The following is a 25,669-nucleotide window of genomic DNA, read 5'->3' on the forward strand; positions in this document are numbered from 1 at the left end:
AGCTCATTTCCCAGAACTAAATCCAGTATCGCCCCCTCTCTAGTCGGGCTATCTACATACTGTTGCAAGGATCCTTCCAATACACAGTCTCATGAGAAATAAAAGGGACAGTAGCGATGTGGATACAAAAATGGCTGAAGAGTAGGAAGTAGAGAGTGGTGGTCAATGGATATTTTTGTGGCTGGATGAAGGTTTGTAATGGAGTTCCCCAGGGATTGGTATTGGGACCCTTGCTTTTCCTAATATATATCTAGATCTTTGGTGTGCAGAGGACAATTTCAAAGTTTGCAAATGACACAAAACTTAGAACTATGATAAACTGTGAAGAGGATAGTGTAGAACTTCAAAAGGACATAGACAATTTGAAGTGGGTGGATAGGTGCCAGATGAAGTTCAATGCAGAGAAATGTGAGGTGATGCATTCTGGTAGGACGAACATGGAGAAAGAATATAAAATAAATTGAAGATGGCAGGGCAGTTACAGAGAGCAGTTAATAAAGCTTATAGTATCGTGGGCTTTAATAATAGAAGCAAAGTACAAGAGCAAGGAGGTTATAAACAAGACACTAGTTAGACCTCAGCTGGAGTAGTGTTTACAGCTTTGGGTGCCACATTATAAGGATGCGAACACATTGGAGAGAGTGCAGAAGAGGTTTATAAGAATGGTTCCAGGGATGAGAAACTTCAGTGATGAGGATAGACTGAAGAGGTTGGGACTGTTGGAGAGAAGACGAAGAGGAGATTTGACAGACATGTCCAAAATCATGAGGGGGCTGAACAAAGTATATCGGGAGAAATTGTTCCTAGAGTCATAGAATCATAGAGATTTACAGTATGGAAACAGGCCCTTCGGCCCAACCTGTCCATGCCGCCCTTTTTTGTTTAAAGCCCCTAAGCTAACCCCAATTGCCCGCATTTAGCCCATATCCCTCTATAGCCATCATATCCATGTAACTGTCTAACACGCTTTCTAAAAGTTAAAATTGTACCCGCCTCTACTACTAATTCTGGCAGCTTGTTCCAGACACTCACCACCCTCTGTGTGAAAAAAATTGCCCCTCTGTACACTTTTATATCTCTCCCCTCTCACCTTAAACCTACGCCCTCTAGTTTTAGACTCCCCTACCTTTGGGAAAAGATATTGACTATCTAGCTGACCTATGCCCCTCATTATTTTATAGACCTCTATGAGATCACCCCTCAGCCTCCTACGCTCCAGAGAAAAAAGTCCCAGTCTATTCAGCCTCTCCTTATAACTCAATCCATCAAGTCCCAGTAGCATCCTAGTAAATCTTTTCTGCAGTCTTTCTAGTTTAACAATATCCTTTCTAAAATAGTGACCAGAATTGCACACAGTATTCCAAGTGTGGCCTTATCAATGTCTTGTACAACTTCAACAAGACATTCCAACTCGTGTATTCAGTGTTCTAACTGATGAAATCAAGCATGCCAAATGCCTTCTTCACCACTCTGTCCACCTGTGACTCCACTTTCAAGGAGCTATGAACATGTACCCCTAGATCTCTTTGTTCTGTAACTCTCCCCAGTGCTCTACCATTAACTGACTAAGTCCTGTTCTGGTTCAATCTACCAAAATGCATCACTTCGTATTTATCTAAATTAAACTCCATCTGCCATTCGTCAGCCCACTGGCCCAACTGATCAAGATCCTGTTGCAATTGGAGATAACTTTCTTCACTGTGCACTGTGCCACCAATGTTGGTGTCATCTGCAAACTTACTAACCATGTCTCCTATATTCTCATCCAAATCATTAATATAAATGACAAATAACAGTGGGCCCAGCACTGATCCCTGAGAGACACCATTGGTCACAGGCCTCCAGTTTGAAAAACAACTCTCTACAACCACCCTCTGGCTTCTGTTAAGAAGCCAATTTTGTATCCATTTAGATACCTCACCCTGGATCCTGTGAGATTTAACTTTATGCAACAACCTATCATGCGGTACCTTGTCAAAGGCCTTGCTAAAGTCCATGTAGACAACATCAACTACACCACACTCATCTACCTTCTTGCTTACACCTTCAAAAAAAAAACTCAATCAAATTTGTGAGACATGATTTTCCACTTACAAAGCCATGCTGACTGTCCCTAATCAGTCCTCGCCTCTCTAAAAGAATCAAGAACCAGAAGGCACAAATTTAAGATTTTCAAAAGAGCAAATGTAATGTGAGAAAAGAATTTTTTCACCCAGTGGGTGGTTGAGGTCTGGAATGTTCCGCCCGGAAGTCTGGTGGAGGCAGGTTCAATCGAGGCTTTTGAGAGGACATTAGAAGATTATTTGAATAGAAACAATGTGCAGGGATATGAGGAGAAGGCAGAGGAATGGCACTAGGCCATGATGCTCATTTAGAGACCCAGTGTAGACTCAATGGACAGAATGGCCTCCTTCAGCACTGTAACAATTGAGATTGTGTGAATCAGTCTGTGCCAATGTGCAGCAACATCTGGGCAATATCCAGGCTTAGGCTGACAAGTGGCAAATAACATGCATACCACACAAGTGCCAGACAATGACCATCACCAGTAAGAGACACTCTAACCACCTTTCCTTAACACTCAGTAGTGTAACCATCACTGATTCCCCTTGGGGTTACCATTGACCAGAAACTCAACTGGACTCACCACATAAATGCAGTAGTTACAAGAGCAGATGAAGAACATAAGAAATAGGAGCAGGAGTAGGCCATCTAGCCCTTCGAGCCTGCCCCGCCATTCAATAAGATCATGGCTGATCTGAAGTGGATCAGTTCCACTTTCCCGCTTTCTCCCCATAACCCTTAATTCCCTTGTCTATCAGAAACCTATCTACCTGTGACTTAAATATATTTAGTGAGGCAGCCTCCACCACTTCAACGGGCAGAGAATTCCAGAGATTCACCACCCTTTGAGTGAAGAAGTTCCTCCTCAACTCCGTTCTAAACTGCACCCCCCCTTATCTTGAGGCTGTGCCCTCTAGTCCTGCTGTCCTTTCTAAGCGGGAAGAATCTCTCTACCTCTATCCTATCCATCCCTTTCATTATCTTATACGTCTCTATAAGATCCCCCCTCATCCTTCTAAACTCTAACGAGTACAGACCCAGTTTATTCAGCCTCTCCTCATAGCTCAACCCCCTCAACTCCGGTATCAGCCTAGTGAACCTCCTCTGCACTCCCTCCAAGGCCAAAATATCCTTGCGTAAGTGCGGCGCCCAAAACTGCACACAGTACTCCAGCTGCGGCCTCACCAATGCCCTATACAGTTGCAGCAAGCCCTCCCTACTTTTGTATTCAATCCCCCTCGCTATGAAGGCCAGCATCCCATTCGCCTTCCTGACCACCTGCTGCACCTGCAAGCTGGGTTTTTGCGACTCATGCACAAGGACCCCGAGGTCCCTCTGCACCGTCGCATGTTATAATTTTTCACCATTTAAATAATAGTCCGTTTTACTATTACTGCTTCCAAAGTGGCTAACCTCCCACTTGTTAAAGGCTGGAAATACTGTGGTGAATAACTCACCTCCCGACTGGGAACTATATCCCCATTCCTTCAGTGCCACTGGGTCAAACTCCTGGAGCTCCCTCCCTAACATCACTGTGGGTCTACCTACTCCATAGGAACATAGCTCACCCACCCTCTGAGGGACAAATAGGGATGAATAATGAGCGCTGGACCCAGCCCGAGCCTTTAATTAAAGCCAATGTGTATGAGGGGAGTGGGCCAGCATACACACTATAGGCCCAATGGCCACCTCCCACCTGCGGGGCGCAATCGCCATGGAAACACACTCTAGGTGCCGATTGGCTGACTGGGCTGTCAATCAGCGGTAGCCCCGCCTCCGGCGAGTGAGGCCCGGATGGAGGACGCTTGGCGGCGGCTGGGCGCGCGGCGCTGGCGCGAACTGGCAGAACGCGAACGGCGGGAATTCCAGCAGCAGCCCGCCCTCAAATACAGCTTCCGGTTCAGCCAGCGGAAACTGAGGTGAGGGGTCAGCCGGGGAGGGGAGGGGGGCAGGGTGCGGGCCGGGGGGGGCCGTGGGCGGGGAGGAAGCGGGGCCGGGGAGGGGCCAGGGGAGGGGAGGGAAGGAGCGGGGGCGGGGGCCGGGGGGAGAGAAGCCGGGGGCGGGGAGGAAAGGGGGCGGTGTCAGGGGCGGGGTGAAGGGAGGGGGCGTGGTTAGGGGCGGGGCTAAAGGGGTCAGTGTCCAGAGAGGGTCAGTGGAGGGATGGGTTGGCAGTGGAGGGTTTTGGTGCCATGGCTGTCAGGGACAGAGGCTCTAGGAGTGTTGCCACAGCAACCTTGGTTGGTCTGTGGTTAATTTGGACAGATTGGGTTATAGGGTTATCCTTTATCTTTGGCCAGCTCGGAAGATGAAGCAATTCTCGAACAGCTGAGTGCCCAGTGCTCGACACAGAAAGATCCCAAAACTGAGCTGGACTTTAAGCAGCAGGGGAACGCTCGGTTCAGAGTAAAAGACTACGTTCAAGCTGTGGCCTTGTATTCCAAGGTACTTCCGCACTTTGCTGACCTCCGCATGCATTTATGGGTGGCATGTGGACATTACTGGGTGGACCAGCATTTGTTGTTTATTATTAATTGTTCTTGAATTGAATGACTTGTTTAACCATATCAGAGGGCACTTTGAATGATAAGAACTCAGAGCAGGAGTCGGCCATCTGGCCCCTCGAGCCTGCTCCGCCATTCAATAAGATCATGGCTGATCTTTTCATGGACTCAGTTCCACTTACCCACCCACTCACCATAACCCTTAATTCCTTTACTGTTCAAACATTTATCTATCCTTGCCTTAAAAATATTCAGTGAGGGAGCCTCAACTGCTTCACTGGGCAGGGAATTCCACAGATTCACAACCCTTTGTGTGAAGAAGTTCCTCCTCAACTCAGTCCTAAATCTGCTTCCCCTTATTTTGAGGCTATGCCCCCTAGTTCTAGTTTCACCCGCCAGTGGAAACAACTTCCCTGCTTCTATCTTATCTATTCCCTCCATAATCTTATATGTTTCTATAAGATCTCCCCTCATTCTTCTGAATTCCAGTGAGTATAGCTCCAGTCTACTCAGTCTCTCCACATAATACAACCCTCTCAACTCCGGAATCAACCCAGTGAATCTCCTCTGCACCCCCTCCAGTGCCAGTATATCCTTTCTCAAGTAAGGAGACCAAAACTGTACACAGTACTTCAGGTGTGGCCTCACCAGCACCTTATACAGCTGCAACATAACCTCGCTGTTTTTAAACTCCATCCCCCAGCAATGAAGGACAAAATTCCATTTACCTTCTTAATTACCTGCTGCACCTGCAAACCAACTCCTTGAGATTCCTGCACAAGGACACCCAGGTCCCTCTGCACAGCAGCACGCTGCAGTTTTTTATCATTTAAATAATAGTTCATTTTGCTGTTATTCCTACCAAAATGGATGATCTCACATTTACCAACATTGTACTCCATCTGCCAGACCCTCGCTCACTCAGACTATCTATATCCCTTTGCAGACTTTCAGCATCCTCGGCACACTTTACTCTGCCACTCAACTTAGTGTCATCTGCGAATTTTGACACACTGCACTTGGTCCCCAACTCCAAATCATCTATGTAAATTGTAAAGAATTGCAGTCCCAACACTGATCCCTGAGGCACACCACTAGTCACTGATGGTCAACCAGAAAAACACCCATTTACCCCCACTCTTTGCTTTCTGTTAGTTAACCAATCCTCTATCCATGCTAATTCATTACCCATAACACCATGCACCTTTATCTTATGTAGCAGTCTTTGGTGCGGCACCTTGTCAAATGCCTTCTGGAAATCCAGATACACCACATCGCAGGTTCCCCATTGTCCACTGCACATGTAATGTTCTCAAAGAATTCCACCAAATTAGTCAAACATGATCTTCCAAAGAACAGTACAGCACAGGAAACAGGCCCTTCGGCCCCTCCAAGCCTGTGCCGCTCATTGGTCCAACTAAGCCATTCGTTTATATCCCTCCATTCCCAGTCTGCTCATGTGACTATCCAGGTAAGTCTTAAACGATCCCAGCGTGTCTGCCTCCACCACCCTACTTGGCAGCGCATTCCAGGCCCCCACCACCCTCTGTGTAAAAAACGTCCCTCTGATACCTGAGTTAAACCTCGCTCCTCTCACCCTGAGCCTGTGGATCCTTGTGATCGTCACCTACGACCTGGGAAAAAGCTTCCCACTGTTCACCCTATCTATACCCTTCATAATTTTGTACACCTCTATTAGGTCTCCCCTCATTCTCCGTCTTTCCAGGGAGAACAACCCCAGTTTACCCAATCTCTCCTCATAGCTAATACCCTCCATACCAGGCTACCAAGTGAGGTGATGGAGGCAGGCACTCTGGACTTGTTTAAGGTTTACTTAGATAGGCACATGAGTGAAACAGGGATGGAGGGTTATATAAGACGGTTTTAAAAAAGACAGAGCCTCGGGTCGATACTGGAAATGTAATAGTATATGTTAATGTTTTGTCTCTTTAATCCACAGGTGTCGGTCCACCTTGTTGTCAAACGAGGGGCATGCACACGGTGGGTCGTGCGTGGGCTGCTCTTGGATGTTTCGAGAGTGGCCTAGTACTTCGTGTCGATGTGTGTGCTTAAACCTGGACCAGCAGATGGGCACCACAACAGCTCAGTGACTATCACTGCTAGCTGTGCAGATACATGGATTTGGGCCAGTGTCTGTGGGAGTTTGCGCATTCTCCCTGTGGTTGCGTGGGTTTCCTCCGGGTGCTCCGGTTTCCTCCCACACCCCAAGGATGTGCTCTTAGGCTGATTGGTGTACCAAATTGACCCTACACTATTCTCCCCTGAATCTGGCTACAGTAGGGGTACCATTCACATACACACGGGGCAAGGTAGGTGTAGGAAAATGCTTCAAAATGGCAGCGTGTGCTCGTTGGTCCAAAGGGCCTGTTTCCCAGGTTGTTCTTTGTTCAGGCAACATCCTGGTAAACCTTCTCTGCACTCTCTCTAAAGCCTCCACGCCCTTCTGGTAGTGTGGCGACCAGAACTGGACGCAGTATTCCAAATCTGGCCTAACCAATGTTCTATATAGCTGCAACATCAGAATCCAGTTTTTATACTCTATACCCCATCCTATAAAGGCAAGCATACCATATGCCTTCCTCACCACCTTCTCCACCTGTGCTGCCACCTTTAAGAATCTGTGGACTTGCACACCCAGGTCCCTCTGTGTGTCTATACTCCTGATGGTTCTGCCATTTATTGTATAACTCCCCCCTACATTAGTTCTATCAAAATGCATCATTTCGCATTTATCTGGATTAAATTCCATCTGCCATTTCTCCACCCAATTTTCCAGCCTATCTATATCCTGCTGTATTGTTCAACAATGTTCATCGCTATCCGCAAGTCCAGCAATCTTCGTGTCATCTGCAAACTTGCTGATAACACCAGTTACACCACCTTCCAGATTATTTGATATATATCACAAACAGCAGAGGTCCCAGTACAGAGCCCTGTGGAACACCACTAGTCACAGACCTCCAGCTGGATAAAGACCCCTCCACTGCTACCCTCTGCCTCCTGTGGCCAAGCCAGTTCTCCACCCATCTAGCCACCTCTCCTTGTATCCCGTGAGATTTAACCTTTTGCACCAGCCTGCCATGAGGGACTTTGTCAAACACCTTACTGAAATCCATATAGACCACATCCTCGGCTCTTCCCTCGTCAACCGTTTTTGTCACCTCCTCAAAAAACTCCACCAAATTTGTGAGGCACGATCTCCTTCTTGTGAACCCATGCTGCATCTTACCAATGGGACAATTTCTATCCAGATGTCTCACTATTTCTTCCTTCATGATAGATTCAAGCATTTTCCCTACTACAGAAGTTAAGCTAACCGGCCTATAGTTACCTGCCTTTTGTCTACCCCCTTTTTTAAAGAGTGGCATCACATTTGCTGTTTTCCAATCTGTGGGAACCACCCCAGAGTCCAGCGAATTTTGGTAAATTACCACTAGTGCATTTGTTCTTTCCCCCATCAGCTCTTTTAGTACCTTGGGATACATTCCATCAGGGCCAGGAGACTTGTCTACCTTTAGCCCCATTAACTTGCCCAACACTATCTCTTTTGTGATAATGATAATTTCTAGGTCCTCTCCTGCCATAGACTTCTTGTCATCAATTGTTGGCATGTTATTTGTGTTTTCCACTGTGAAGATCGAGCCAAAATATCTGTTCAATGGCTCAGCCATTTCCTCATTTCCAGTAATTACATCCCCTTCTCATCCTCTAAAGAGCAATGTTTACTTTAGCCACTCTTTTTCCTTTTGTGTATTTGTAGAAGCGTTTGCTATCTGTGTTTATATTCGGAACTAGTTTCCTCTCATAATCTATCTTACTTTTGTTTAAAGCTTTTTTCGTGGCTTTTTGTTGACCTTTAAAGGTTTCCCAATCCTCTAGTTTCCCACTAATCTTTGCCACTTTGTGTGCATTTTCTTTCGATTTAATGTCCTCCTTTATTTCCTTCGATATCCAAGGCTGATTATCTCTTTCTCTGCAGTCCTTTCTTATCACTGGTATATACTTTCACTGAGCACTGTGAAAGATCGCTTTGAAAATCCTCCACTGTCCCTCAATACCATGAAGTTTTTGCTCCCAGTCTATCTTAGTCAGGTCCTCCCTCATCCCATTATAGTCTCCTTTGTTTAAGCACAAGACACTGGGATTGGATTTTACCTTCTCACCTTTTCCATCTGTATTTTAAATTCAACCATACTGTGATTGCTTCTTCCGAGAGGATCCCTAACTGTAAGATCATTCATTATTCCTGTCTCATTACACAGGACCAGATCTAGGATAGCTTGTTTCCTTGTAGGTTCCATTACATACTGTTCAAGGAAGCTATCGTGGATATATTCTATGAACCCCTCCTCAAGGTTGTGTTGACTGACCTGGTGTGACCAATCAACATGTAGATTAAAATCCTCCATGATAATTGCTGTACCATTTTTACACACATCCATTTTTAAAACTTTGTTTCTCGATCCACCGTGATGTTATTATTTGGTGGCCTATAGACTACACCTATCAGTGACTTTTCTCCTTACTATTTCTAATTTCCACTGAAATAGATTCAATCTTTTTTTCCATAGAACCTATATCATTGCTGACTACCGCCTTGATATCATCCTTAAATATCACAGCTACATCACGTCCCTTACTTTTCTATCTGTCCTTCCAAATAGCCTGATACCCCTGGATATTTAACACTCAGTGGTAACCATCCTGTCTCTGTAATGGCCACTAAATCAACTCATTTGCGATGATTTGTGTCGTCAGCTCATTTACCTTGTTTAGAATGCTATGAGCATTTAGGTAAAGTGCCCTTATTGATAATTTTTATAAGATTCAAACATCTCCATTGATAACATCTAAGCTCTCCTACCTTTTAACTTTTTTCATACTTTTTCATGTAGTTAAACCCTCCTCCCCACATACTAACCTGTTGTTTTTCTTCCCATGAACCATTATACTTTGTGTAGTTTTATCCTTCTGTTTCCCCCCCATTTGCTCATTTAAAATCTTTGTGACCACCCTATTTATCCTTTCTGCTAGAACACTGGTCCCAGATGGATTCAGCTGAAGTCCGTCTCAATGGTACAGATCCCTCCTGTTCCAATTCTGATGTCAATGCCCCATGGAATGGAACCTTTCTCGCCCCACTCCTCCAGCCACGTGGTCACTTCCCTAGTTTTCTCATTCTCTTTCCTAGTCTTGCCTACGTTGTTTGTCCCAATGTGGACCACAATATCTGACCACCAACCTCCCCCCCACCCGCTTCACTCCAAAATCCTTTCAAGCTGATCAGAGATGTTCCTCACCCTGGCACCAAGCAGCAACAAACCATGTGGGACTCTCGATCCTGCTTACAAAGGATGTGGTCAATCTCTAATTATAGAATCAAGCACTTACCTAACATCAGTGGTAGGGAGCTTGTTGGAAAAAAATCTGAGGGACAGAATTAATCTCCGCGTGGAAAGGCAAGGATTAGTCAGCATGGCTTTGTCTGGGGAGAGATCATGCCTCGCAAATTGGACTGAATTTTTCGAGGGGGTGACTGGGTGTGTAGATGAAGGCAGTGCAGTTGCTGTAGTCGACATGGACTTCAGTCAGGCCTTTGACAAGGGCCCACATGGGAGGTTGATGAAGAAGGTAAGAGCCCATAGGATCCAGGGCAAATTAGCAAATTGGATCCAAAATTGGCTTAAAGGCAGAAAGCAGGGATGGTGGTGGAAGGTTGTTTTTGTGACTGGAAGTCTGTGCCCAGAGGTGTTCCACAGGGAGGGATTCCCACACTTCAGGTGGAATCTCTGGGCGGGACTTCCGCACTCAGGGACAACTGTCTGCTCTGTTCTGAATCACAATCAGAATATTTTTACACAGGGTCAGTCTTTGGTCTTCTTTCTGTTTTTAGTCAGCTCTTCCACTATGTCCTTTACCAAAACCATCTCAGTTTTTCTTGCTTCCAAACTAATCCATTTCCCTTTCAGTCCACATTGTCAGATTGGACAGGGAACTGTCAGGTGGAACTGTGCACTGCTTGTGTGTGGGCTCCTATTCACAAAGTAACTCATGGTTGCTCAGTGCCAGGCTCCAGTCTCATCGTCACAGCTTTCCCTGTGTCCCTGACTGAACAGTACCGAGCGATCACCATTCAGAGCCTCACAGGGTGAGTGCGGTGCCTACTGTGTGCAGCAGCTGCTCTCTGACAGCCTCTCTGTGCAGCAGCTGCTCTCTGACAGCTTCTCTCTGTGCAGCAGCTGCTCTCTGACAGCCTCTCTGTGTTTGCAGGGTCTCCGTCACAGTTGTGCAGCTTCCCCTCAGGCAGCCCTGCTCTATGCCAATCGCTCAGCAGCACTGTACCATCTGCAGCGTTACCAGGCAAGTGGCACCCACACAGTTCCTGGGGGTTAGGTGGAGGCATCAGCCAAAGGGGTATCTCTGGGGGAGGGGACTGATGGAGGTGTGAATGGGTTAATGGGGTAATAGGGTTGGTTCATTGAGGGGGTGGATGGGGTCAGGATGAAGAGGTCGGTGGGGGGGTTGTTGGAAGCTAATGGTTCGGTGGGGGAGTGAGGGGTTTGGTGGTGATTCGTGGGTTGATGGAGGGTGATAGGGTCAGGGTGAGGAGATTGATGGGGATGAGGGAGTCGACGACAGGGTTTCGTCAGGGTTCATGGGTTAACAGAGGGCTGTGGGGTCAGTGTGAAGTGGTCGGTGCGGGTGTTGTTGGAGGGTAGTTGGATTTGTGATGGGTTCGATGGGGATGGGGTGAGGGGGTAGACGAAGGGTTTGGTGGGGGGTTTGTGGGTCGATGGTGGGCGCTGGGGTTAGAGAAGGGTCAGTGGGGATAGGGGTGAGGGGGTCGATGGGGTGAGGGGGGGTCGATGGAGTGTGATGGGGTCAGTGGGGTTCGGGGGTGAAAGTGAATGGGTCTGTGGGGGTCAGGGTGAGAGGGTCTGTGGGGGTCGGGGTGAGGGGTCTGTTGGGGGATGAGGGGGTTAGAGCAAGGGGGTTGGTGGGGGGATGATGGGGTTAGATTGAGGGGGTCAGTGGGGTTCGGGGTGAGGGGGTTGGTGGGGTCAGTGGGGGTCAGGGTGAGGGCATCGGTGGGGGGTTGATGGGGTTAGAGTGAGGAGGTCAATGGGGATCGGGGTGAGGGGGTTGGTGGGGGTTGAGGGGGTCAGTGAGGGTAATGGGGTTAGAGTGAGGGGGTCAGTGGGGATCGAGGTTGGGGAGGTCAGTGGGGGTCAGTGAGGGTGATGGGGTTAGAATGAGGAGGTCATTGGGGTCAGGTGAAGGGGGTCAGTGGGTGTCGGGGCGATGGGGTACTTGGGGTTGCGTGAGGGGGTCACTGGGGTCCGGGGTGAGGGTGTTGGTGGGAGGTTGATGGGGTTAGAGTGAGGGGGTCAGTGGGGATCGGGGTGAGGGAGTCAAGAGAACGTGAGGGGGTCACTGGGGGTCAGGGTGATGGGGCCTGTGGGGGGTGAGGGATTAGAGTGAGGGGGTCAGTGGGGGTTGGAATGTGGGGGGTCAGTGGGGGGGGGTGAGGGGGTTAGAATGAGGGGGCTAATGGGGGTCTGGGCGAATGGAGATTGGGGGCTCTGTGCTCTGTCCCTCGGGAGACACTAACACGGAGATATTTCTCTTCTGTCTGCACCCAGGAATGTTTGGAGGACATCCGGAGAGCTCGGGAACATGGCTATCCACAGCAACTGGAACATAAAATCCTGGCACGTCACACGTCCTGTTTACACCACCTCAGAATTCCCGATACGGCCTCGGGTCCGCAAAGTGGAGAGGATCTCAGTGACGGAGGGGGTCAGAGCACTCGAGCCGCAGCCTTGCCCAGTGTCGGGGCCCAATCCCAATCCCAAAACTGCCCCTGTGCACGGAATGCCTCCGCTACCATCCTGTACGAAGTATCTCCGGCTCTCACCTTGCACTCAGACACTCTCCGAGGCCGCCACCTGATTGCAACTGAGGAGCTGAGGCCAGGGGAGACCCTGCTCCAGGAGGAGGCATTTGCAGCTGTGTTGATTCCTGGTGGGAGAGGAAAGGAGTTACCCGGCAATGAGGATCTCTACTGCCACCATTGCTTCGGCCAGACTGACCTCCCACTGCCTTGCACGACCTGCAGTTTCAGTAGTTACTGCAGCGAGCTGTGCCGACAGTCCGCTTGGCGACAATATCACTGGTTAGAATGCTGCCTCGGGGGCCTTCTCCTGGCACTGGGCACTTTCGCCCACCTTGCCCTCCGCACTGTCCTGGCTGCGGGCATGCAGGAGGTGGCGAAAGTGCAGAATGAAGGTGACCAGTATCCGGGTGAACAACAGAGCAAGAGGGAAGACCCTAACCACAGGACAGGGCAGATGGGTTGCAGTGGAGCTGGAGGGTTCTCAGGGAAAGCCGACTGGATGTCCAAAGATGGTCCGAGCCGTTATAAGATGATCCACAGTCTGCTGACACACACTGAGCAACAGACACCTAAGCACCGTTTCCTGTGGGCCTTCACGGCAGCTGCTGTGTGCAGAGCGATCAGGCAAAAGGGGCTGGAGCCACAGCTGCTGAGTGGGGAACTGGAACTGGAGAGTGCCCAGGGCCAGAGGCTCAGCACACTGGGGGTGGCGTTGCTCCAACACATGCTGCAGCTGCAGTGTAATGCCCAGGCGATCACAGCACTCCGAGACACGGGTAAGCATCAGGGTGTGAGGATTGGCACACTACACCCCAGTGGAAATGCCACAGTCTCTGTGGCAGTGCACTGAATGGTCGGTGTGGGACTGAAGGTCAGAAACAACAGAGCTTGGACTCTGGCTGCACAGTACTTGATGCAAGGAACCATTGAATGGTTACAGTGCAGAGGGAGGCCATTCAACCCATTGTTTGTGCTAGCTCACGTCTTTTGCCAGTCACTTTTATCCATGTCCTCTAATTCACAATCTCAATGCCATAGGGAAGTTTCTCTCTATCTGTTCTGTCACTCTGTTAGAGTAGTGAGTCAGGAATATCATTACATTCCATGTCCTCAAATAGGCAGCTGCAAAAATCAGCCCATGATCTCATGCCAACCCCTTGTGGGATGCCCGGTCTTGTTTTTTTTTTATTCATTCGTGGGACATGGGCATCAGTGGCTGGGCCAGCATTTATTGTCCATGACTCTCAACTACCCTTGGGCAACTAGACAATGACATTGATGTGGGCTCTGGAGTCACATGTAGGTCAGACCGGGTAAGGACGGCAGATTTCCTTCTCTAAAGGACATCAGTGAATCAGATGGGTTTTTCTGACAATCGACAATGGTTTCACTGGCATCGGTAGATTCTTAATTCCAGATATTTTTACCAAATTCAAATTCCATCATCTGCTGTGGTGGGATTCGAATCTGGATCCCCAGAACTTTCACTGAGTTTCTGGATTAACAGTTTAACGATAATAGCAGTGCACCTTTGCTTCCCCAGAGGCCCTGATTCCACCTGTGCCTCAGTCAGCTCACTCTAGCTCTTGCTGTTGAGGAATCGGAGCTTCAGCTGCTTGTTCTGTTGCAGGAGTGGGAAATTCCCATGTAGCAGAGGTGGAAGAGATCAGGATTGCGACTGCTTTCTACTCTGGAATGAGTCTGCTCAACCACTCGTGTGACCCCAACACCAGCATCACATTCCGTAACACCACTATCATCGTGAGAGCATCGCGACCCATCCCAGCGGGACAGGAAGTGCTGCATTGCTACGGTAAGCTCAGCTCCCCTCATTCTCCACCCTCCACCCCCCAACACATCTCTGCCTCCTTCCCTGCCCCCAACCCTCTATTACTCTTGGTACAGTTTGTTGGATTGAATTTACTTTGTGCCTGTGTCCAGGTCCACACTGGAGCCGGATGGCAGCGAAGGAACGGCAGCGAGCCCTTTGTCTCCAATACTTCTTCCAGTGTTGGTGCACTGCATGTGTTAGTGAGGAGAAGGAAGCAGCTAGGAGAGAATCCCTGCTCACTCAGTATCTTTGCTCTCACTGTGGGTTTACTCTACAGGTGAGTGGAGCGACAGGAACTGGGGTGGAGGTTGGTGGATTTGATTTTGTATTGGGTGGGTGGCCATGTCCCCTCATGAGCCACTTCAGACAAACACTCGCTGCAGAGAATTCAGCCATGGAGTGGCTGCTCCTCCCTCCCCAAATATAAAGACAAACACTCTGTGGGGTGGCACAGTGGTTGGCACTGCTGCCTCACAGTGCCAGGGACCTAGGTTCGATTCGCAGCTTGGGTCACTGTCAGTGTGGAGTTTACACATTCTCCCCATGTCTGCATGGGTTTCCTCTGGGTACTCAGGTTTCCTCCCACAGTCCAAAGATGTGCGGGTTAGGTGGATTGGCCGTGCTAAATTGCCCCTAGTGTTGGAATTAGCAGGGTAAATATGTGGGGCTGTGGGAATGGGACCTGTTTGGAATTGTGGTCGATGCCTTCTGCACTGTAGGTATTCTATGATTCTCCCCAGCAATCAGGAGTGGGACATTCTATCCACTCTACTGTCTGTCTCAGAAACCTGGACAATAAATAAAAATCTGTGGCAGAAAACCGTGGCCTTTGGAATGTGGATGCTGAGATGTTTGTTAAAAATTCCATGTACAGATTATCAGAGGCACAGAGAGGTGTTTGAAATAACGAGAACAAAAAGTCACTGCAAAGTGACATCCAGAAAAGAAAATGTCCGTATTTCACTCACGGTCAGAGCTGAAATTTCACAGATCTCTGCCTCAGGAAAATGTGGAGATGGAGGGGGAGCCGAGGCAGAGGGGGGGGGTCGGCCGAGGCAGAGAGAGGGGGGAGCCGAGGCAGAGAGAGGGGGGAGCCGAGGCAGAGGTGGGGGGTCAGCCGAGGCAGAGAGGGGGGGGGTCGGCCGAGGCGTAGTTAGATGATCAATGTCACGAAGTGGCTGTAGGTGAGCTCCGGTGAATTAGTGAGGATGAAGCTGAGTGAACAAGATCAAAGGAGAAACCTTACAGTCCATATTCCCCAAGGTAGCAGGATAGGCTGATCAGGTGGTATGGAATCCTTTCATTTATCAGCCAGTGGATATAGTATAAGAGCGGGGATGTTAGCTGGGTAATATAAAGCATTACTTGGGCCACAACTTGTATGCTGTTCTAGTCACCTCATTACAGAAAGGATGTCATTGTGTTAGAGAGGGTACAGAGCAGATTTACAGAGATGTCGCCAGGTTGGAAAATTGCGGCTATAAGGAAAGATTGTCCAGGCTGTGGTTATTCCCCTTGGAACAGAAGAGGAGAGATTTGATCGAGATAAACACATTTGTGAGGGAATGGATAGATTGGATGAGGATTTATTTACTGCAGCGGAGAGGTCAGTGACTAGGACTTAAAGTGGGGTAGCACGGTGGCACATTGGTTAGCACTGCTGCCTCCCAGCATCATGGAGCCAGGTTCAGTTCCCAGCTTGGGTCACTGTCTGTGTAGAGTCTGCACAATCTGCACCTGTCTATGTGGGTTTTCTCTGGGTGATCCGGTTTCCCCTTTCAGTCTGAATGACGTGTTGGATAGGTGCATTGGCTGTGCTAAATTCTCCCTCAGTGTACCCAAACATGCGCCAGAGTGTGGCAACTAGGGGATTTTCACAGTAACTTGAAAGTGATTGCTAGAAAGATTAGAGGAGAGATGAGAAAATGCATTCACCCACAGGGTTGTTGGGTCTGGAACTCTCTGCCTGAAAGGGTGGTAGATGCAGAAACTCTGAACTGAAGGTGTCTGGATATCCATCTGTCGGGATACAGAAAAACGGATGCTGAAAACGGGGTTAGGCTGAGTGGCTCATTTCTCAGCCAGTGCAGATATGATGGGCAGAGTGGGCTTTATCCGAACCATTAACTGTGATTCTATACACTGTGATGACTGATCTCCTGATGGGCAGATACTGGGCAGATTTAACTAGAGCCCACTGGAGGAGCTAACATAGTAAAAATCACACATTGCTCCTGGTTACACCAGGGTAAACACCTTCTAACAGTGCCTTGTGATATACTCTCTGATTATACACTCCGTCTCCATGCTGAGTTATTCTGATGAGTTTTTGTTCTGTGCAGGACACAGAGGAAGCAGACTGTAGATGCTCAAACAGCTCCTGTGGTCACCTGGTCTCCAAACTCTCTCTCACTCAACAAGTGCAACAAATAATCAGCAAGATGGATATCGCCAGGGGATTGAGTGCCGAGAACCCAGGTACGGCGCCTGGCGCTGACCGGTTTATGGTGACACACAGGATTTAATGGGTGAGAGTTGTTGTCAGTGCCGTGGGGATGTTTTACCGGTTGCTCTCTTTCAGATGCTGCTTTTCAAATCCTCTCCGAGTGCCAGCAGACAGCACAGAACCTCCTGTCCAGTCAGCACCCAGTGCAAGGGGAGATCGAGGACTGCCTGGCACAGCTTTACGCATCTCAGGGTGAGCTCACTGTCTGTGCGGTCTGCACTGTGGGGTGTGGGGCTGTGTGTGGGGATGAGGGGGGGGTGGTATTGTGATGATGGGGAGGGTCTGTTTAGGGCAGTGGGGTGAGGGTGGGGCTGTGTATGTTTTGGGCTGGGGATCTTTCTGGAACTCTGCTGATCATTGCTATGCCTGCAGCTGATTGGAGCGCTGCTGCCGGGCACCTGAGGCGGAGCTGTGAGCTGGTTGGTGCGCAGTTTGGAGATCGCAGCGTGGAACTGGCAAAGCAACTCTTCAAACTGGCACAGACTCTCTTCAACGGGTAAGCTGCCCAGACTGGGGGTCGGGGGGTGAACTGGGGGTCGGGGGGGTTAGACTAGGGGTGACAAGGGGTTGGGCGAGTCAGACTGGGGGTGACGGGGTTCAGACTGGGGGTGACGGGGTTCAGACTGGGGGAGTGACAGGGTTCGGGTGTCAGACTTGGGGTGACGGGGGGGTTGGGTGGGTCAGACTGGAGGTGACGTTGACAGGGGTGGGGGGTGATTCAGACAGGGGGTGACAGGATCACAGTTTGCACTCTGCCTGCCTGACTGTTCCTTGCTGTGATTTGTAGACAGGTTGTGGATGAAGCATTGGGTGTGATTGAACAGGCCGAGTGCCTTTTCTCTCTGCACTGCGGCTCTGACAACCAGATGCTGATAGAGTTGAAGGAAATGAAGTCGTGCCTGCAGCCCCTGGCCAGTATCTTCCCTGTCACTGCCCAACACTCACTCCATCACACACACTGACTGCATTCTCAGCCAACCAGAACGGGAATGGTTCCATCTGTGTACAGTAAGTGCCTGTGTGTACTGTGACTGCGCGTGCCTGTGTGTACTCTGACTGCGCGTGCCTGTGTGTACTGTGACTGCGCGTGCCTGTGTGTACTGTGACTGCGCGTGCCTGTGTGTACTCTGACTGCGCGTGCCTGTGTGTACTCTGACTGCGCGTGCCTGTGTGTACTCTGACTGCGCGTGCCTGTGTGTACTCTGACTGCGCGTGCCTGTGTGTACTCTGACTGCGCGTGCCTGTGTGTACTCTGACTGCGCGTGCAAACGCATCTATGCACCTGTGTTCTCTGGAAGGAGCAAGATCAACCTGACAATATTAAGAAATTTTTATTCAAGAAATAGATGGCGAGATAGATATGAAATATTGTGTCAAAAATTGAACAACTAACTCATCCTCTCAGGTAAAATAATCTTCTGGTTACCTTGGTAACGGCTGATTAGAACTCTCACAACAACATAAGAAATAGGAGCAGGAGTAGGCCATCTAGCCCTTCGAGCCTGTCCCGCCATTCAATAAGATCATGGCTGATCTGAAGTGGATCAGTTCCACTTTCCCGCTTTACAAAGAACAAAGAACAACACAGCACGGGAAACAGGCCCTTCGGCCCAACGAGCCCGCGCCGCCGTCCCACTGTCTCAGTGACCTATTCATGATTTTAGTCTACGCCTAATGTGCGAGGATCAGGGAGGTCCAATTTAGGGACAATTTAGTACCCAATCAATCAGCCTAAAAGCACATCTTTGGGGATGTGGGAGGAAACCGGAGCACCCGGAGGAAACCCACGCAACCACGGGGAGAACGTGCAAACTCCCACAGACACAGGCCCAAATCCATGTGTCCGCACAGTAACAGAGATAGTCTCTGAGCTGTCATGTTGCCCTCGAGATGGTCCAGTTTAAGCACACTAACGACATGAAGCAATAGGCAACTCCCGAAGCAACGTCCAAGAGCAGCCCACTACAACCTGCCGCATGCATGCCCCTTGCTGGACTTAAATGCCTGTGGAGACAAAAAAATTCATTATTAAACAGGCAAAGACTAACATCCCTGAGGCAAAACGTATTCCCAAGCCTACAATGTTTAGTAAGGCCTACTATATCCCCCTATATGTAGCCCGCTCATGTGGCTGTCTAAGTGACTCTTAAACAACCCTAGCGTGCCTGCTTCCACCACCTTACTCGGCAGTGCATTCCACACCCCCACTACCCTTTGCGTGAAAAACTGCCCTCTAATATTTGTCTTATACCTAGCCCCCCTCACCCTAAGCCCGTGACCCCTCGTTCTATCCATTTCTAATAGCGGAAAAAGCTTACCACCATTTACTCTATCTATCCCCTTCATAATCTTATAAACCTCTATTAGATCCCCCCTCAGCCGACGTCTCTCAAGGGAAAACAGCCCAAGTTCACTCAATCTTTCCTCGTAAGACAGCCCTTCCATACCAGGCAACATCCTGGTAAATCTCCTCTGCACTCTCTCCAGGATCTCTACATCCTTCCGGTAGTACGGCGACCAGAACTGGACGCAGTACTCCAAGTGAGGCCTAACCAACGTTCTATACAACTGCAACATCAGACTCCTACTCTTATATTCTATACCTCTTCCTATGAAGGCTAACATACCATACGCTTTCCTCATCACATTCTGCACCTGCACCGACACCTTCAGGGACTTGTGCACTTGCACCCCCAGGTCTCTCTGCGTATCTATACTCCGGATAGTTCTACCTTTTATCGTATAACTCCCCTCCACATTATTCCGGCCAAAGTGCATCACCTCGCATTTCTCCGGATTAAATTCCATTTGCCATCTATCTGCCCAATCTACCAGCCTGTCTATGTCCTGTTGCATTGCCAGGCACTGCTCCTCAGTACCCGCCAATCCAACCATCTTAGTGTCATCAGCAAATTTGCTGATCACACCACCTACCCCCTCTTCCAAGTCATTAATATATACCACAAATAGAAGAGGTCCTAGTACCGAGCCCTGCGGCACACCACTGGTGACAGACCTCCAATTGGAAAAGGAGCCTTCCACTACTACTCGCTGTCTCCTCCTCCCAAGCCAGTTCTCCACCCATCTACATACCTGGCCTTGTATCCCATGAGCCTTCACCTTTTCTATCAGCCTACCATGAGGGACCTTGTCAAACGCCTTACTGAAATCCATTTCTCCCCATAACCCTTAATTCCCCTGTCTATCAAATTCTTGACACTTGTACTCCTTTCCTTGTAAAGGTGTTTCTTCACACAGAGCGGCAAGTGGGAAAACACCCAGAATAAAGCCCCATCAAACACTCCCAGGACAGGTACAGCATGGGGTTAGATACAGAGTAAAGCTCCCTCTACACTGTCCCCATCAAACACTCCCAGGACAGGGACAGCACGGGGTTAGATACAGAGTAAAGCTCCCTCTACACTGTCCCCCCCCATCAAACACTCCCAGGACAGGTACAGCACGGGGTTAGATACAGAGTAAAGCTCCCTCTACACTGTCCCCATCAAACACTCCCAGGACAGGTACAGCACAGGGTTAGGTACAGAGTAAAGCTCCCTCTACACTGTCCCCATCAAACACTCCCAGGACAGGTACAGCACGGGGTTAGATACAGAGTAAAGCTCCCTCTACACTGTCCCCATCAAACACTCCCAGGACAGGTACAGCACAGGGTTAGATACAGAGTAAAGCTCCCTCTACACTGTCCCCATCAAACACTCCCAGGACAGGTACAGCACGGGGTTAGATACAGAGTAAAGCTCCCTCTACACTGTCCCTATCAAACGCTCCCAGGACAGGTACAGCACGGGGTTAGATACAGAGTAAAGCTCCCTCTGCACTGTCCCCCATCAAACACTCCCAGGACAGGTACAGCACGGGGTTAGATACAGAGTAAAGCTCCCTCTGCACTGTCCCCCATCAAACACTCCCAGGACAGGTACAGCACAGGGTTAGGTACAGAGTAAAGCTCCCTCTACACTGTCCCCATCAAACACTCCCAGGGCAGGTACAGCACGGGGTTAGATACAGAGTAAAGCTCCCTCTGCACTGTCCCCATCAAACACTCCCAGGACAGGTACAGCACGGGGTTAGATACAGAGTAAAGCTCCCTCTACACTGTCCTGTCATTGATTAATGTGGCCGTGAGTTTGGAATTATGACTTTAGGTTTCACCATTGGTAAAGTATAAAACTAAATTCTGTAGCAGAGAATCCTACAGTGCAGAATGAGGCCATTCGGCCCATCAAGTCTGCATCATCCACAATCCCACCTAGGCCCTATTCTGTAACCACACATATTTAGCCTCTTAATCCCCCTGACACCAAGGATTAATTTAGCATGGCCAATTCACCTAACCCACACATTTTGGAGTTTGGGAGGAAACCGGAGCACCCGGAGGAAACTCACGCAGACATGGGGAGAATGTGCAGGCTCCTCACAGACGGTGACCTGAGGATGGAATTGCCCACTGTGGGGCAGCAGTGCTAACCACGGTGCCACTCTGCCAGCCTAAGGGAATTTAGGGATTTGTGCTGTGACCAGAGTAAAACCACTGAGGAAACTGTCTTCTGTCAGTCTGCCAATCCACTGGTCTGGTTCAGAAAGCAGCTCCTTTAGCATCCATCACTCTCAGGCTGTAGATTTTGCTGAATTTCACTCATTGTTTGTGGATTGTTTTATGTCCTGGATATACAGTTCTGGGAGACAGGAAATGCATTCTCTCCACAGAGCAGTTTGATATCTTGCTGCAGGCTTCTCAGCAGCTCATCCTTTGAGTCCTTGTCAGCATAAAAGCTTAGAGACCATTTCTTTCCTCCCTTTAGGGTGCTGACTTTCGCTGTGAGAAACATATCCTCTGAAATATCAGCAATCAACTCTCTTTCCCCTGAGCTTCAGGCATGAAGAATCGAGTGCTATCTGGCCCCAAGCAGACTCCAACCCTGCCGCTGATTAGACACAGGATTGTGATGAGCAGGAAGGTCAGTGAAGCCAACATAACTCCGTGACCCTCCCTCGCTGATTGAGTCGGATCCACATTGCCTGAGAATGGAATTCCCCTGTGATGGACACGCTTATTACACTCAATCTGCTGCTTATTAAACTGGCTGAAGATCCTCAGCTACACACTGTTGATCTTACTCCAAACACATGATTAAAAATCCCAGAGCAACCAGTGTCTCTGTCATCTGTACGTGAGCTGTTGTCCGTGTGCCCCCACCCCTGGCTGCATTTAGCATGTACATGCAGACTTATTCCTTATCTTCCCAGGCCTATTGACAAATGGCAGTGTGTTCATGGTGTCCATGAGGCTGAGAGGTGAGGGGAGAGACGCAATCTGTAAATAAACAGGAAAGCAAGTGATTTCATTGTCAGGGAGGGAGTGCCATAGTCAGATGGAGAGAAAGAAGGGCAGCTGTGTAACTGAGTGTGAGAGACCAGGGCAAATGTGATTGTTTAAGTTGCCCCAAGATAGCAGCAGCAGTTTACTGTTTCTGTAGGGGATGGAATTGTTCCTCTTGGGATCTGTCATTGCAATGATGAAGATCCTTATGGAATACCCTGTACTCTGTTCACCATTAACCCTTTCTATACTGTGCACATTGAGTCTTCCTCACTAAGCAGGTTGGAGGCTTGCTGAAATAGGTGGTTAGCAGAAGCCTCTCACTGTGTGTCAGAGGCTCTTACCCAGTGTCAGCAGACTGTAGCTGATGGTTGTTGCTTCCCTAAGTGTGTACTCTGTTGTTCATGCCTCTTTAACCTTTTAGCTGCCAGCTAGCTCAACAAATCACTGCCTCCCACATTTGGAAACAATTTGGAGCCATTTCTGGAATCCAGTGATTAAATAGTGGATATTGTGTAAACTACTGGCACCAGACACACTGAAACATCCCGAGTGTGACCATAACAACTGGGTACCCCCACCCAGAGCCTGGACACATCCAGATCTCAACCCTGACCCCGTCCTCAACCCTGACCCCGTCCTGTCCCTCACCCTGATCTCAATCCTGACCCCGTCCTCAACCCTGACCCCATCCTGTCCCTCACCCTGATCTCAATCCTGACCCCGTCCTCAACCCTGACCCCGTCTTGTCCCTCACCCTGACCCCATCCTGTCCCTCACCCTGATCTCAACCCTGACCCCGTCCTGTCCCTCACCCTGATCTCAATCCTGACCCCGTCCTCAACCCTGACCCCATCCTGTCCCTCACCCTGATCTCAATCCTGACCCCGTCCTCAACCCTGACCCCGTCCTGTCCCTCACCCTGACCCCATCCTGTCCCTCACCCTGATCTCAACCCTGACCCCGTCCTGTCCCTCACCCTGATCTCAACCCTGACCCCGTCCTCAACCCTGACCCCATCCTGTCCCTCACCCTGACCCCGTCCTGTCCCTCACCCTGACCCCGTCCTGTCCCTCACCCTGACCTCAACCCTGACCCCGTCCTCAACCCTGACCCCACCCTGTCCCTCACCCTGACTCCGTCCTGTCCCTCACCCTGACCCTGTCCTGTTCCCCACCTTGATCTCATCCCGTAGCTGGCCTGGTTGAGGTCTCAGCTGTGTTTTGCTGTGGTCCCTCCTTTGGATATGAAAGGGCTGATGCTGAGTATGTGAATGGACACTCTTTATCTTCAGTGATGATCTGACAGCACGGTACAGTGAGGGATAGTTTCTGTGGGCAGCCTCGTGCTAAGCCTGACCTGTGCAATCAAACACTCAGCCTTGGCTCCAGCAGTCTCAATCTGTCCTGACCAGACTCAGACCTCAGACCCACAGCGACAATAACACAGTCTCCAGACGTGCAATTTGTAGTGGATTTATTTGCACCTCACAGCAACATAACCTTTGCCCAAAGGAGCGTTACACGTGGTGGTGAACACACGGTAGAGTGTGTACCCACACTCACTGCTGCCTCTCGCTGCATTCACTCCCAATAAACAAATCTGCAAAATCAGAAACCATTCTAAACTGAAAGTTGAGGAGGGGGGTTTTTATCTGAATATAAGCAGCAATTAATATGCCAGTGAAATATAACTCAGTGTGATGGATGCTGTAAGATTCTGTCCTTTACTGTGATTGTTAAAATAGGCAGTAGTGTTCAGTCGCTGTTCGATGGAGCAGTCTCTGACCTTCCATTGAGCACAGTTTGTGTTTGCAGTTTCACTCACTGCTTTGTGTGTCAGAGGCAGTTACCACAGCTTCAGACACCAACACCCCCACACTACAATCAACTGACACCCACTGTATCCTAATCCTCCGATATCCCAACCTCTTCCCCCACTGCACATTCTTCAGCTGCAAGTCTCTGCTGCCTATTCAACTATCAGAAGCATCACGGCCAATGTTGTCCTTTTTGGGCTTTGGACTCTCTGCTTTCAGGGATGGTGGAGTGTTCAGAGACAAGGTCACTTCCCAATTTACTGCTCCCTCTTGTAAAGAGGACTCGACGATGGGGCCTGCGCTGTGTAACTGCAATGGGAGAGTCAGCGAGCAGGACTGATGTGGAGCAGCTGTGGGGGGGAGCAGGATGGGAGGGAAAGGACCCCATAATGCAGAGGGAGAGAGACTAATCCTTCATTATTACTGCTAGGTGGAAAGTAGCAGCCTAATAGGAGCTCCTAAATCCAGAGCTCTGAGTGTCAGAAATTACTAGGGGGCAGGCCTAGTCTGCAGGAGCAGATGGAGGGCGGAGCAGCAGCACAGAATGAGTATAAAACTAACTTACCTTGGGGATCCACGGCCTAGTCTGCTTGAATCATTCCAAGCTGTGATTCATCCAGAAAGGATGCATCTGTAAAAATAGGTGAGAGTTATAGCAGACAGGCCAAATTTCCTTAGCTTCCTGAGAAAGTGATGGGTTTAGTGGCACCATGATGTACCACATACAGATCATCTCTAATAACAACCAGGATTCAATCCAGATTATCAACCTTCCTGGTGCAGAGATTTTCCACATAAAGCCCCCTGTCCTTGCTCCAGTGAGTCCGACATCTGAGCTTTCAGGTTATAGACTAAATCAAATAAAAACAGAAAACTTTGTAAATTGACAGCACCTGAACCATGTCAGAGAAGAACATAGATTCAGGAGCTGATAATAATGATTTTGAAGATTATATTCCCCTTCACAACTGACCAAGTCCTTTTCCAATCCACTGGAATGGCACTGTCTGTCCCGAGTGGGATGAGGTTCCTTTAAAAGTTTGGTCATGTGACATCTGACATCATCAGCACTTGGGGGACACTTTTCCTGATAGTTTTATACCTTTATTGTCTACAAGTCTCTTTCAAAATACCGGAGAGAAAACCGGAGCTGAGCTGTTTGAATCCAAACTGCAAACGCTCACCTACAAAAACCCAGTGAAGAACAGTTTTTGCTCAGTGCTGCATTTTCAAATGACAACCATAAGACATCGCTACACAAAGCTGATGGCTGGGGGTTGGGAAGGGAAGAGGAGCAGCAACGTCAAAGAAATATCATAGAATCCTACAGTGTAGAAGGAACCATTCAGCCCATTGAGTCTGCACCAACCACAATTCCACCCAGGCCATATTCCCATAACCCCATACGTTTACTCTAGTTAATCCCCCAGAAACAAAGGGGCAATTTAGCATGGCCAATCCATCTAACCCATACAGCTTTGGAATGTGGGAGGAAACCGGAGCACCTGGAGGAAATCCACACAGACTCGGGCAGAACGTGACCCAAACCGGGATTTGAACCCAAATCCATGGCACCATGAGGCAGCAGTGCTAACCACTGTGCCAACATGCCACCCTGTGCTCCAGAATACTCTGGAGCAGTGCTCCCTCTACTGTGAGTAGTAACTATTGCATCAATTAATTGAT

General features: G+C 49.2%; 1 protein-coding gene across 1 annotated transcript; it reads left to right on the forward strand.

The window, feature by feature from the left end:
- Positions 1 to 3,858: 3,858 nt before the first annotated feature.
- smyd4 (SET and MYND domain containing 4) lies at positions 3,859 to 22,467 on the forward strand. The gene is made up of 11 exons (XM_080210855.1): positions 3,859 to 3,983; positions 4,362 to 4,506; positions 10,857 to 10,946; positions 12,230 to 13,259; positions 14,114 to 14,296; positions 14,425 to 14,591; positions 16,657 to 16,792; positions 16,896 to 17,012; positions 17,193 to 17,316; positions 17,608 to 17,828; positions 21,647 to 22,467. The coding sequence occupies exons 1-10, from the start codon at positions 3,859 to 3,861 to the stop codon at positions 17,780 to 17,782; spliced, it is 2,292 nt and encodes a 763-aa protein (XP_080066981.1). The 3' UTR covers positions 17,783 to 17,828; positions 21,647 to 22,467.
- The last annotated feature ends 3,202 nt before the right edge of the window (positions 22,468 to 25,669 follow it).

Source organism: Carcharhinus amblyrhynchos, chromosome 23 (assembly GCF_965287045.1).
Source record: "Carcharhinus amblyrhynchos chromosome 23, sCarAmb.v2.hapA, whole genome shotgun sequence".
NCBI classification, from domain to species: domain Eukaryota; kingdom Metazoa; phylum Chordata; class Chondrichthyes; order Carcharhiniformes; family Carcharhinidae; genus Carcharhinus; species Carcharhinus amblyrhynchos.